The sequence below is a fragment of the Apteryx rowi genome, unplaced genomic scaffold (assembly GCF_003343035.1).
Source record: "Apteryx rowi isolate R43461 unplaced genomic scaffold, aptRow1 scaffold_34, whole genome shotgun sequence".
NCBI classification, from domain to species: Eukaryota; Metazoa; Chordata; class Aves; order Apterygiformes; family Apterygidae; genus Apteryx; species Apteryx rowi.
Genome location: NW_020449863.1, coordinates 3,880,337 through 3,893,560, shown reverse-complemented (window position 1 = coordinate 3,893,560; position 13,224 = coordinate 3,880,337). Strand labels below are relative to the sequence as shown.

Below are 13,224 nucleotides of genomic sequence, written 5' to 3'. Positions count from 1 at the left end.
GGTTCTGTTCGGCAGAGATTTGGTAATGTTTGTAATGCCAGTACCAAGGTTGTTGGAATGTTATATGATGCAATATTTTAAGGTACAATAAAGAATAATGGAGACCCACAAAAAACTCAGGTTTGGTCATGATATTTACATTTGGTTTTATTTTTCTGTAGTGTGAAGTGTTACTGACAAGAAGTAGAGACAAAGATTACCTTACAGATAAAAATATATCTGGCTGGCAAATTTTGAGTCAGTACGTCTAGCTAGTAAGAATTAATTTATATTTCTTCTCACTGTTACTTTGGCCTTCAGTAAAAGATGGTATGATAAGGTAGAACATTTCATGACCTGCCGTGGATAAGGGTGAATGCTTTATCTGCTGGAAATCTGGATACATCCCTTCAATTAAAGACAGACATCTGCAAAGAAATCTGAACTTTCTATTAGTGCCATCTTGATTAACAGAAAATACTTTCTGAATTTATAGTTTCTGTGTACTGACCTCTGAAACATTAGCATGTGCTGTCTTTCACTTAGCTGTTTTTATGCTCAGTTTTACATTAGTGACTATATTTAAAAATAAATTAGTACAACTTAAAGGGATTTTTAAAACTTACTTCATGTTCTCTTCTTTTTGCTTTAGGTAAGAAATTCATCTACTCTTCTTTTTAGTGCTCTGATTACAAGAATTTTTGGAGTTAAAAGAGGGAAGGATGAAAATTCCAAAAAAAATAGGTAAGCTCTACTTGGTACCAATTTTAAGTTTGCAAAACATGGCCTTAGCCAACAACAATTTGAAAATCTTGCTTGCTTTATGGATAAATTTGAATCATAATACTATAAAAAAATCTGGATTTGCTTAAACTGTACTGCCAAGAAATAAGCTCTAGGGCTCAAAATATCTGCTGTTAGGCAGTAAGAGTTAATTTGTACTCACGTGTGATTTCACAGAAAGGGAATGTTGTTGAGGGGCTTGGGTGCCTATAACTTTCAAATGATCAGTGTCTCTTGTGGTCACAAGCTATGGCTACTGTTTTTGACAGCAAAGAGAGGAGTGAAGGAGAAGAGGGGCAGTGGTCACACCTGTGTGTTGTTCCCTTACCTGTAAAGCAGGCCTAGATGTGATCTCACCCCTACTGATTTGAGATTTTTTCCCTTTAGTCTTCTTACTCTAGAACACCCATGTCTTTCCCTCACCTCTCTTTCCTCCAAGCTCGAAAAATTCCATCTTGCAAAACAGCTTCTTTTCCCAGGAATTCTGCCCTTGACCTCCACAGTCTTGCTCCAGATCCTCTGCTATCTCACAGGTGCCTTATATAATCCCGAATCTCCTCTGACCCCAGAACTGCCCAGTCCTGAGCATTGCCATTTTTCTGAGCCCTCCTGCTAGAGCACAAGCAGAAAAGGAGGAGAATTCTGCCGTTGCAGGTGGGCCCTCTCCCACCCCGTGTTTTCACGGTCCTTCAGCCCTTCCTTTAGCTTCTGCAGCAAGTGAAGCATGCCCTTGCCCTGCGCTCTGTAGCTGAGGCTCCTGCTCTAGTAGGGATTCAGAAATAACGCTGGACACAGAACAAACTAGTTAAACATATTCCTCGATGAGGCTGCGGGGCCACAGAGTGATCATGTTATGGATATTATGGTAACTATTTCAGAAATTCCTATTGGATCCCCAAAACATGGTCAAGGTACCCAGTTACTGAAAGATGACAATTGTTACGATTCACCTCTGAAAATTCCACTCATTTTTACCCATTATGCAATGATTCTTTCATCGATCTATGTCACTACTGTAGTTTTCATGCACCCAAAGAAATTAAATGTGGACTGCTAGTAGTTTTTTGGGGTGACACTGTTAGCTGTTTGAAGTACTTGTCTAACTTATTTCTGGTGTCATTTAATCATAGGCATTCCATGCCGGGTTATATATTATGATGATAACACAAAAACGAGAGCGTTATCCCATTGAAAAATGAGGTGCTAGTATGCATATATGAATGTCAGAAAGAAGTACAAGTGGGAGATCAGAGGGAGATTTCCCTTAAAAAACAACTGTCTCACAAAACTGGTATGAAATAATCTCTACTTTTTCTTACACCCAAATCTCTTCTTACCCACACCTGGAATCTGTTCCCCCAGCCCATGAACCCCAAGCATAGTAATAACAAATATTTCTCATTTCTTCTCTTTTCACATTGTTTTTTGTAACAACACTGTTTCTTAAGTTTTTWTTTCCATATTGAGTACCTCGCCTCTTTTGAACTTGTCCCCCAGTGAAAAACTTAACCCTACCTTCTGCACTGTGAAGGCAGACTGACTTCTCAAATGTATGCAGTGTGGTGAGATGCGTAGTCTGAGATTTCTGTTTGTGAAGCTGTGGAAAGTAATGCACCTGAGCATCTGTTGGGRTTAGGAAATACAAGAATTAAGGAAAGTTAACTTTTATACATTTGACTTGAACTCATTAAAAACAATGTTAATTTTTATGTGACTGGCATTGTCAACTTCTCTGAAGCTTTTTGTCTACAGCAATTTCTGTGTAGTCATTTTGGTGAAGAGAGGTTAAAYGTGGCTTTTTTTGCTTCCTCTTTTCCTCTTTGCACATCACACTTTTTCATTAAACATTGTATATAGTCAGTTTCTCATGTGTAGTCATCAATACTAGAAAATACGGAATGGGAAAACATTTTTAAAAATAGATCAATAGCAGGCAGGAGATGTGAAAAATACTTGTAGGACTTGAGACTGCCTCTTTCTTTTTTAGGGTGATTTGATTTCAAGTTTATGATCTCTGTCGCTACCAGAAATACTAGTTTTGAAAGAAAATGATACAGAGATTGTTTTGCTGTTTTGTTTGTAATGCCTCTTTCTTTTATAACAGTACCTGGATTTAAGCTAGTTTGTGTTTGGTGAGACAGCTGTCTTCCAGCAGTAACGCTGCCAGTGGTCAGGTGCCACTAGGTGTCACTGTTGCTACACGGCTCACTGCAGCAACTGCCCTGGGGTGCAACTGCACTTGGTGGGCACTTCTCTTCTTCAGGAGCTCTAAACTTGTTTTGTTTAGTACTTTGCCGGAACAGAATTCAGATATTGAACAAAGTGATTTTTTTTCACTTTTAAATCTGGTGGTTTGTTTCAACAGCGCTGGCATTTCAGCAACTTGCATCTATAGGAGACTGTGTGAAAGTCATCTGTTTTTGAGATTCTTGTTCTGTTGCCCACAGGCTATTCTGTGTGCGTGAAGTGGCAGTCTGTCTGAAGACAGAGACTGTCTCTGATGTGGCCGTTAGGACCTTGCATAGGTTTCAAGTCTGCCTGTCTGATTTTAGAATAGGGATTTTAAATGTCTCTCCTGTGTTGGTGGGGAGTTACCTTATTGCTGGGCTGTTCTGGGCTTCTKTCTAAAACAGGATGGATTTTATGATCATTTTCTCAACTAAAGCTTGAATGAAATTGCTACAGTTAAGGGGAAGAGTTTGTAAATAATTCAAGCAAGAAAGCCTTGTTGGAAAAGTACTAACAACTTAAATCCACTATCTTGCTGCTTTACTATACTATGTGTTATGTTTCCCTTCTTTTGTTTTTTCTTTTCATTTGATTTCTCTCTTCTAATAACTTGCACATCACATCCTTTGCCATGCAGTGGGATGTCTATATAGTGATGAGCACAGTGGTGGTCCATTTTTCTATGGTCTGGATCAGTTCAGAAGCACTGGATTGAATGACTGAATGAACTAGAACCAGTGTCTGAGCAGTAAGCTGATTTAGTTCACTTTTCTGGGCGTATGAAAAAACGATTGGGTATGGTTTGTTGTGTTTTGTCTTCCCCTCCAAACATTCCTTTGTCATTTTGGCCATTTGTAGTAGACCAGTGTGAAAGGGTCCCCCATCTCAATGAGAAAGACAGTAAAGGGCTTAAGTCTGTTGACAGAAATACTAAGTTACATCTCCAGTAGTCATTCCTACTGCAGGACAGAAGCAGGAGAGGAATATGAGCTGGGCTTCAGGAACACTGAAGGGGTATTAGGTAGGTCAGTATACTAAACGCAGCTGTCTTTCTGGATCTGAGGACAAGGCTATACTGAGACTGTGGTAGAGAAGGTCCCTTCTCTGAAAACTTGGGCTGTAGTTAGAGGAGACCCTGGTTGAAGAAACTTGTGCTTGTTCAGTTGTTGGTGGGGTCGTGCTGTAAATAAGTCATTTGCAGTGTGTTTGCATCAATGGTTGTATTGGAGTGAAGAACTGGGGCAGTGAAGGACAGGGATTTCTTGAGCAAAATTCTGTGGTGATGCCAAACTTAACTCTTAAGTGTTCACTGGAAACTTGAAGAGACCACGCTACATCATGCTGTACATGAGATACAATTGTATCTTGTTTTCATTAAATATTGATGTGTCTTTTTGTTTTAGCACAATTGGAAAAATAATGAGTTGGAACACTGAGTTGCAAAATAACAAACATGTCCAGCTTTTTCAAGCAAAAGAGAGAGAAATTGTGCTAAGTCTGTTTACAGGGATACATGCAACTGTATAGGTTGAGGTTTTTCTTTCTAGTGGAAAGAAAGTTAAAACCAAAGACATTTTCTCTGGTTTCTGTGTCTTTCTGAGAAAGACCGTATCAAAATTTTAAACACTGCAGTAAGGAGATTTTTTAATTTGGCTAAATGGTACTTTGTATTCCAGATAACTTGCATTTTATAAATTATCCTGTGAACCTATAGAGGTCTTGCTTTAGTTTTTGTACACTTGTTTTAGGAATATAATTTTTTAGGAAAAAAAAATATATTGGAAAGGAGTCTTTGCAATTATCCTGCTTATCTTTGGTTACAGGTAGTGTGCTCTCAACCCTTCACAGAGCCCTTCACAACACAGCTATTTATGTTAGTTTAGCCGGTCACTTCACACTTGGAGGATGCTAGGTCTGTGTCCTAATTTGAATAGCTACCGTACTGTCAGAAGACAGCTTCTTCCCAACTTCTGTGTGTTCTCYAGCCTTGTTGCCATTCAGCAGCTGTTCAAGCCCCTCTGAGTGCGCGCTCCCACTGGCTGCTGTGGGCTTGCTGTCCCTTTGGAAGTGCCTGCTCTGAGGAGCATCTCAAAAGTCTGTGCATGGACTGCACTTGGTTTAATGCAAATTCATTGAAGAAGGACTTTGAACAGCATTGAATTCTGTAGGCCACAGAGCCAGATGGGGCAGCTGAGTTTTGCCTTTCATATTTTGACTGAATAGCTGTTTCTAGTTTTCCTATGTAATCAATTTACAATGTAAGTTTGCTAATCTGATAGTTTTTTCAAGAAGTTGGTGAGTAGTATTTGTTTTCTCTTCCTTTTTTTAATAGGTAATTTTTCTAGTGTTGCTGCAAATTGCAGTTCATCTAAAGTAGATGTTTGCTGTAGCCAATTGTAGACTCAAGATTTCATCGCATGAGAAGTTAGGATGGCCTTAGAAATGAAGAGATTTTAAAAATATGGTGGAATATGTATAGTGATACTTAATACAGATCTGTACATGAAAATCAAAATAATTTACATATAAAATTAACTGAAACTAATGTTGAAATAAAATTAAATTTCTCTCCATAGAGGAAAATTCTCTTCTGCCCAGATGAGTTATACTAGTAACAGTGATACTTCCACCTGAATTCTGCTATGTATTCAATTTGAAGTCAGTGACATATTTGCTTTCTTTGGTCTGTAGTTCAGTGCTAATTAAAGCTGTTACTGCTTGTTATTAGAAAAAACTTCTCATCAAATACCTAGTATTTCTGGCCTTTACCTTTTTAAAAAGATGTGTTTGGTCAGAAATTGCCTTTCAGGCAATTTGCAATTTGTCTTAAAACACATTTGAATCTTTAGACCAATAATAAATAATCATCCTGGCTTATCTGAAGACTGAAGTTGTCTTGGGTTGGTATGTGACTATTTCTGTGTACTCGGAAAGAAGAACCAATGGCCTCAGACAGAGGTTGGAGTTAAACAAACAAACAAAAAAACCCAAGGTGGAAATGGTGCAGTGCAACCTGGTGATTTTTAAGCAAAGTAACTGACATACATTTTTGCATTGATTTTTCTTTGAGGGGAAAATAGCTCTTACATATTTTGATTCCAGTGAAGTGAAAATGCATATTCAGAAAAATATTAAGAAAGCTGCCAACTTCACACACATTTTATATGGAGTAAATACTAATTTTCCTAATAGCATGCATATGAATGCTGCCATGTTCTCGATATTGGTTTAAATATATTTGGGGGGGGGGGAACATTACTGTCTACGTAGTGCTTCTTTAAGTCTTTATTTTCACTGATCACAATCAGTAACTGTTGATTACTATCAAAAACTTTAAGGAGTGGAAAATGAGAAACTTATCTTTCTAATGGTAGTAAAGGAGACGAAAACTATGTAGGTATGAACAGATTTTGAAGATGCACTGTTGGCTGTGAGGCAGTCAGTGTGTGTGTGAGTGCCCTCTGCTTTCGTTGGTTTTATTGCAAGTTGAGTGGTCGACATTTTTCAGCAAGTGGTTGCCTGCGCACTTGAATGTAACTAAGTAGGACCAAATTAACTTTAAAAACACTAAAATAAGTTGTTGTTTTTTTAACCTCTAAATTGACATGTATTTGTTTGTTTGATGTTAGGGTTTTGTATGAATGCAAAGGTTTTTAAGACCATAAACAATTGCWTTTTACGCTATGACACTTTAGAGAAAAGATTGCCAATTGAATGATACTGTTTCCTTTCATTAGCAATGAGATAAATTTTTTTAAGAGTAGTTAATTAWATGTCTACACTCATATGTATGTGTGTATATGTGTAATTTAAAGAAAGCCATGTTAGGATGGATGCTTGTTTTTAGCAGGAAATAAATGTTTTTATTTGCCTTATCCACTAGATCAAGCCTATTCAAGAGTTCTGTAGTCAGGTAAATATTCTCACCATAGCTATTGCAAAGTCAGTATGGTACCTTGCTTGCACTTTATTGTAAATTTGAGAGAGGTTAGTTATAGCAGTCTGGAACAAGTCTTATTGCAAGCATCTCTTTTTCTTCATCGTGTTCTCCCTAAATTAATCTGGGATTATCTTGCTTTTCACTGAAATGTTTTAGAATTGTAGCTTAAAAGTTTATAAAATACATAAGTACATGATTCCTGTTGAATGTTCCCCTCTGGCAGGCTAACACTTCCTATTATTTCTAATGTCGTAGCTGAAAAAAATCTCTCTTACATCAGTGATGTTTTGTCAGTCTTAACAGCAGCTTTGTTAGACATTTGCAGTGCATCATACAGAGTCCTGATAGGGCTTCTGAGGTGGGCCCGTGTGTACCACCAGAGGAGTTGCCTGTAGTGTTTTGGGATAAACTGAAGTTTTTGTGGCACCAGTGTGACCAAGCTGTAATGGCACACCGGTGTCATAAAATTGGATAGCACTCTGAGAGCGTCGCTAGGATACTCGGAATGACTAATGCTGAAATGCTCTGATCTGACTTGGAGAGGCACCACTGGCAGGAGTACTCTGTGCCAGCTGAATTACAACTAAGTGTGAAAGGATGGTGACCACTGTGATGGGTCTGCAGTTGTGGTATGGAAGGGCAGTGGTGAGGTGGCAGAGTGCTGAGCCTCTCGTGCTGGCTCCATCAGAGAAACACAAGTGTGGCTGGATTCATAAAACTTGCCTCAGAGCTCAGTTGTTGGACAGCGTGCTGCAGGGGGAGAAGCTGAGACTGCTTTATCTTGGATCTCGCCAGTGATTCCCTAGTGGATTTTCTCTAGCAACCTTGGTCTGTTGCAGCTTCCTCCACAGCAGTTAAAATACTGTCTCAGTGATGGTGAGGTTTCATGAGGCATCTGAGCCGATTAAATGCCATTGGTATGTCTGGTCCTTACTTTTCCTCTGAGCTCCTTCTCCACAACATTTTGCAGCCTGTTTCCTGCATGCCACCTTAGTTGTTCCAGTGACTGCTTGCAAATCAGGGTCTGATGCAGTAGATTGTCTTGTGATGGTTTGTTTTTATTAAAAAGAAAACCCTCCCCCCTCTTTCTGCCAAAAATAGGCCACATTTATTTTGGTCAACTTTTTTTGTTGTTGTTTTAAATGCTCTGGCTCTTTTTTTATTGACTTTAACAGATTTAGAAGATTTGATCTCGGAACTGTCTCAAGAAAGCATGCAAAAGTTCAGATTGAATCAGATAACCATTACAGCTTTTACTGATTAGTAGTTCAATAACAATATGCTTGTTTAAACATAATTTGGAACAGGCTTCCTATTTCTAAATGTCTTTATAGTGCGAATAATGACGATAAGGTACTATTAATGACGATAAGGTACTATTTTTCATTTAAGATGAAAGTTATGAAAGTTTTGTGCAGAAATGCGCACATATTAAAAACAAGCTCATAAATCTGTTTTTCCCCCTTGTTATTACTTTAATTATTCTATTAGTTTTACAACTTAATCTAAAACTATCTAAAGTCTTTAGCCTGTGGCAGAAAATTTGACTATTCTCCTTGAGCTTTGAGGATGCTGTTTGTCTATGTGATTTCAGCTGATTTTAGGAATGTGGAATGCACGTGTCTTTCTGAAATGTCTAAAATCTACAGAACAGTTTTTACTTCAAGGTTTTGCTTTGTATACCTCTAGTCAGAAAAATATTAACCTGCATAAATCCCAGTCAGATCTCTGGGACCTAGGCACACACTTCAAGTACCGTACACACACACATATCCACGCTTTCCTGACTAGGGAGAAACTTCATAACATGATGTTCTATGTCAGAGCCAGAAAACAGAGATGAATACAGTAAAGCAACCTGAATGAAAGTTTGCCCAAAGTAAAAAATATATGTGCTGGCCCGAGGTAATTTCAGTCCATTCATTTGTTTTAAATAAATTAAGGGCATAATGTTAATGTTTAACATAATGAGTAAAATATATTTGATGAAACAAAAAGCATTATAAGCCTAGCCACGTGAGTACATAATTTAGTTTCTGTTGCAGCGATAACAGCTTTCATCAATTTGAATTGATGCAACTATTCTGTTTTGTTCCGTGCATAATGTACACAGCTCTTGTTCATGAACTTCATATACAAAGTAATAAGCAATTACTCTTCACAGAAGTATTTCCAGATAGCGAGAAAGAGTGCAGGTTGTTTGGAAGGAAAGCATATGATGTTAACTTTGTGGCAAGAAATTAAAGATAATAAGTTATATAGGCAGTGATTGAACAGAATTATTGGAGGCTTTCTAGAAATACATAAATTTCTCCTAATTATACACATGTATATATGTGTGTGCATGTGTATTTCTATATATATGTGCGACTGCACACACATGCATATACACACGCTTTAACTTTCTAGAGAAATAGTTTAAAAAAAAGTGTGTGTGTATATATGTATGTATTTTAAAAAATCTAACGTTGATTAATATGTTGCTGTAAATGTCAGGACTGTATCTGTGATGCTGGTTTTGTGTGATGCGCCCCTATTTTTGTTGTGAGCCTATTAAGTGTTTACATCTCTTGCTATTATATCAACAAAAGTGCTCTTGGAAAAAGACTTTACAAATTATTTTAGTAAACTGCATGTTGCATAATTATTCCTCTCAGTCACACTTTTGCTGAAGTATTTGTTTGATACAGGTGCACTTTCCATACCTGATTACACAAAGGTATCATAAATAGCAAACCAAGAGGTATAAAGAAACTTGTGCTTAAAAGAGATCAAAGCAAACCAGACCATGCAGTCCTTAAGAAATCTTGGCTAGCTCTCTTGTAAATAAAAGTGTTTCTAAAGCAGAAGGTATTCAACTACTGTATTTATATAGGCCTTGATTGGCAGTTCAGTTATTAACCTTATAAAAACACAGCAACGTAAAGTAATAAGAATGTTTATTCTAGCACTTCTATCTGAAGGAAAATGAAAACCAAGATAGAGTGGCATATTCTTAGTTCCTTTTAAGTATTTATTTTAGGGCAGCATAAAAGAATGTTTTCTCAAGTCAGTGAACTTAAACTATTTTGCTTACTGTTCTGGGATTTACATATTTTCTAATTCCTTACAAAGCAAATGTTAGATTTATGGAAGGTGCAAACCCTACATTTTTATAATGATTCTTCTATACTCTTCATAGTGTTTCATATGGAGTAAAAATGAAATCTGTGTTGTTGGGGTTTTTTTTGTTGGTTTTTTTTTTTTTGCAACTGTCTTGATAAGGTTATGGAAAAGTTGGCCTTTGTTGTCACTGAAGCCTGTACCATGTTAAGTCTAGAAAAACAAGCATTCAGTAATCTTTTATGTCTTTGCTCCTCAGCTTATTAGCTGATATATTGCGCTATTTTTTACAATCCAGGCTTCACTGTGGTTCTTCAAGCCTACCCTCAAAATTACATGACTGTTCCGTCTTCCATGGGAACACTCGCATTCTTTTATGCATATAAAATGTTTAAGTTTGAAAGCACCTTTCAATGAGTCCTGAGACAGGATGCCATTTCAGAAATTTAACACAATCTTAGGTATGTTCCTTAAAGCACTCCCAACTAGTTGTAGGCTGCTCGCAGATCTTCCCTTAACTTCCTCTTTGTTAGACTGAAAAAACCTAGCTCCTTCAGCTTCTTCTCACGGGGCAGGTACTCTAGGCCCTGACTATCCGAACAGCTGTTTGCTGGACCCTCTTCAGGTTTTTCTAATGGCTTTTGAACCTCAGCCCAAAACTAGATGCACTGTTCTATGTGCAACCCTCATTGTGCCACGTAGAGGAGGATAATAACTTCCCTTGATCTGCTGCCACATTCCTCCTGATGAACATAGTCCAGTATGTGGTTTATCCCATTCACAATGAGAACATGCCATTGGTCATACTCAGCTTGGCATCCACTGTAACCCCCAGGTCATTTACTGCGGGGCTGCTACTGAGCCAGTTGATCTTCAGCCTGTGATAATGCATGGGGTTATTCCGCCCAGGTGCAGAACTATGTATTTCTCCTTGTTGAACTGCATGAGGTTTCTGTTGGCCCAATCCTCAAGTTTCTCAAGATCTGTCTAGACTGAACTTTTACTGTTCAGTGTTTCAGCCACTCCTCCTAACGCAGTGTTGTCCACAGATATCTAGAGGTGCTTTTTGTCTCATCAGCCAAGTTGTTGATAAATATGTTGAAGAATASGAGTCCCAGTATTGACCCCCAGAATATCGCACAGATTACCAGCCAGCCACCAAACACTGAGCCAATGTTTTCTACCCTTTGGGCCTGGTGGTTTAGCCAGTTTTCAGCCCTTCTAACACTGTCCAAACTGAACTTTCTTAGCTTCCAAATGAGAATGCTGAGTGAAGCTGAATCTGTTTAAAGAGTACAGTGCTTTCCAGTCTGTTTTTAAAGTAGGTTTACTGCGATAATAAAATATGTAGCTTACCTCCTTTCACTAGGAAATAAGAAAGAACAAATTTCAAGAATGATTTTGAAAGAAAATTGTTTCAAACCAGTTGTAACAAATCTGGCTACGTTTCATCTATTTGAATGCTCACCAGACTCTTGTATTCTCTGTGCATTTATAGATAAGTTTCTTTAGGTTGTTTTTGGTTACTTTACGAAACTCTAAAACCCAGCAAGTTTGGAGTCTTTTGGTAACGTAAACACTCTCTTCCCAAACTCCAGTTATGGTGCTTGCACTGGGATTTGCAGATTACCTCCTTGGGCTGAGCATAATGGAGTCATTTTAGCATAGGTTTAAATTTCTGCTGCTGTTTTCTCAAGTAGAGTTAAACCTGCTAGTGCAATTCTTTTAGAAGGTTTATTTTTTGTTAGTTTAGGAGGTGTGAGATACCTGTTCACCCATTCAGATACACACTGCAAACTTCAGTTTAGTTTAAAAAGAAAGGAGGGAAATACAAGCAATTTTTTAAGGGAGATCACTGCGTGTGAATTCTTGAAAGGAAGTCCTGGAAATTTTTTCACCCTCATCCAGTGTGCATTTGGAAGATGCTTGCATATAGTCTTAATCTGACTGATGACACCAAGGTTGAGATTTAAAAATTACCTATTGCTAAAATATATAGGTTAAATATTTTTTATATAAATATGTGTGTATATATTTAATACATATGTGTATGTACATAATGCATGCATATATATTATGTACACATAAAACATATTATGTGTATATATACACATGCACACGTGCCCACACATATGCCTGTGTACTAGTATATGTACCTATCAGCAACAATTCAGCACTAGTTGAACTGCATGTGTTTTAATTTTAAGCAGTGGTTGGAATTTCTGTGCACATCAGCATGCCACAAAATCATACGAACATATCATAGTAAGGGTCCTGCTGGGACATTGACTCAGGTCCTTTCATAAGCAAGCATGCTATATAGATTCTTTTATAAACTGATCAAGTCACATCTTAAAAAGAGTTTTCTTTTTCCCACTATTCCTGTGGGAAGACTCTGGGAATGCCACCTTCCCAAATAAACTTCTCAAGAATCTTGCTGCTTTGATCATTGGAAACTTAACTTGCAGTGTATATTTATTCATGGCCATTTAATACGTATTTGTTCTTATGCCAGCATTGTACTTTATTTTAAATAATTATTTTCCCTCTCTGATGCTTCCCTTGAGGTATTTGTAGATGTCAGTCATATATCCCATCTGTTAATTTTGCCAGACAAAGCAAGCCTTTAAATCTCCTTTCCAAGAATTTGTTTCCTATTCCCTTGGTCATGTGAGCATTTTTTTTTAGGCATCTCTTTTAGTTGGAAGTTAGGCATGATGTATTCCAGGTTACATCCTACCCATTTTTTGGAGAGTGGCATTAATACTTCCATGTCCATATTGGCTGTATCATGATAGATATGTTACAGAATTTGCCCTTTTTGTTTGTCGTCTTGATGAGGGGTCCAAGATACCAGCTAGCATGCTTGGATCCCTTTGTTATTTCCATCCGATGAGCCCTCGAGTTGTAACACCTTTTTTTTAATTAGTCCTTGTATACACAGTGTTCTTACCTGCTATTACCTTCTATATGGACCATCTCTCTTATTAGGAAAGGCTGAGAGAGCTTGGCCTGTTTAGCCTGGAGAAGAGAAGGCTGAGAGGAGATCTTATCAAYGTGTACAAGTATCTGAAGGGAGGGTGTTGAGAGGATGGGACCAGACTCTTTTCAGTGGTGCCSAGYGACARGACGCGAGGCAACGGGCACAAACTGAAACACAGACGCTTCCATCTGAACATGAGGAAAAACTT

At 37.8% G+C, this 13,224-nt stretch overlaps 1 protein-coding gene across 1 annotated transcript in view; it reads left to right on the top strand.

The window, feature by feature from the left end:
- The window catches only part of THADA (THADA, armadillo repeat containing), a 167,381-nt gene that overhangs the window by 43,103 nt on the left and 111,054 nt on the right, over positions 1 to 13,224 (top strand). The window contains exon 26 of the mRNA XM_026072344.1: positions 632 to 723. Coding sequence (XP_025928129.1) covers positions 632 to 723 — 92 coding nt within the window. The remainder of the gene's footprint in view (positions 1 to 631; positions 724 to 13,224) is intronic.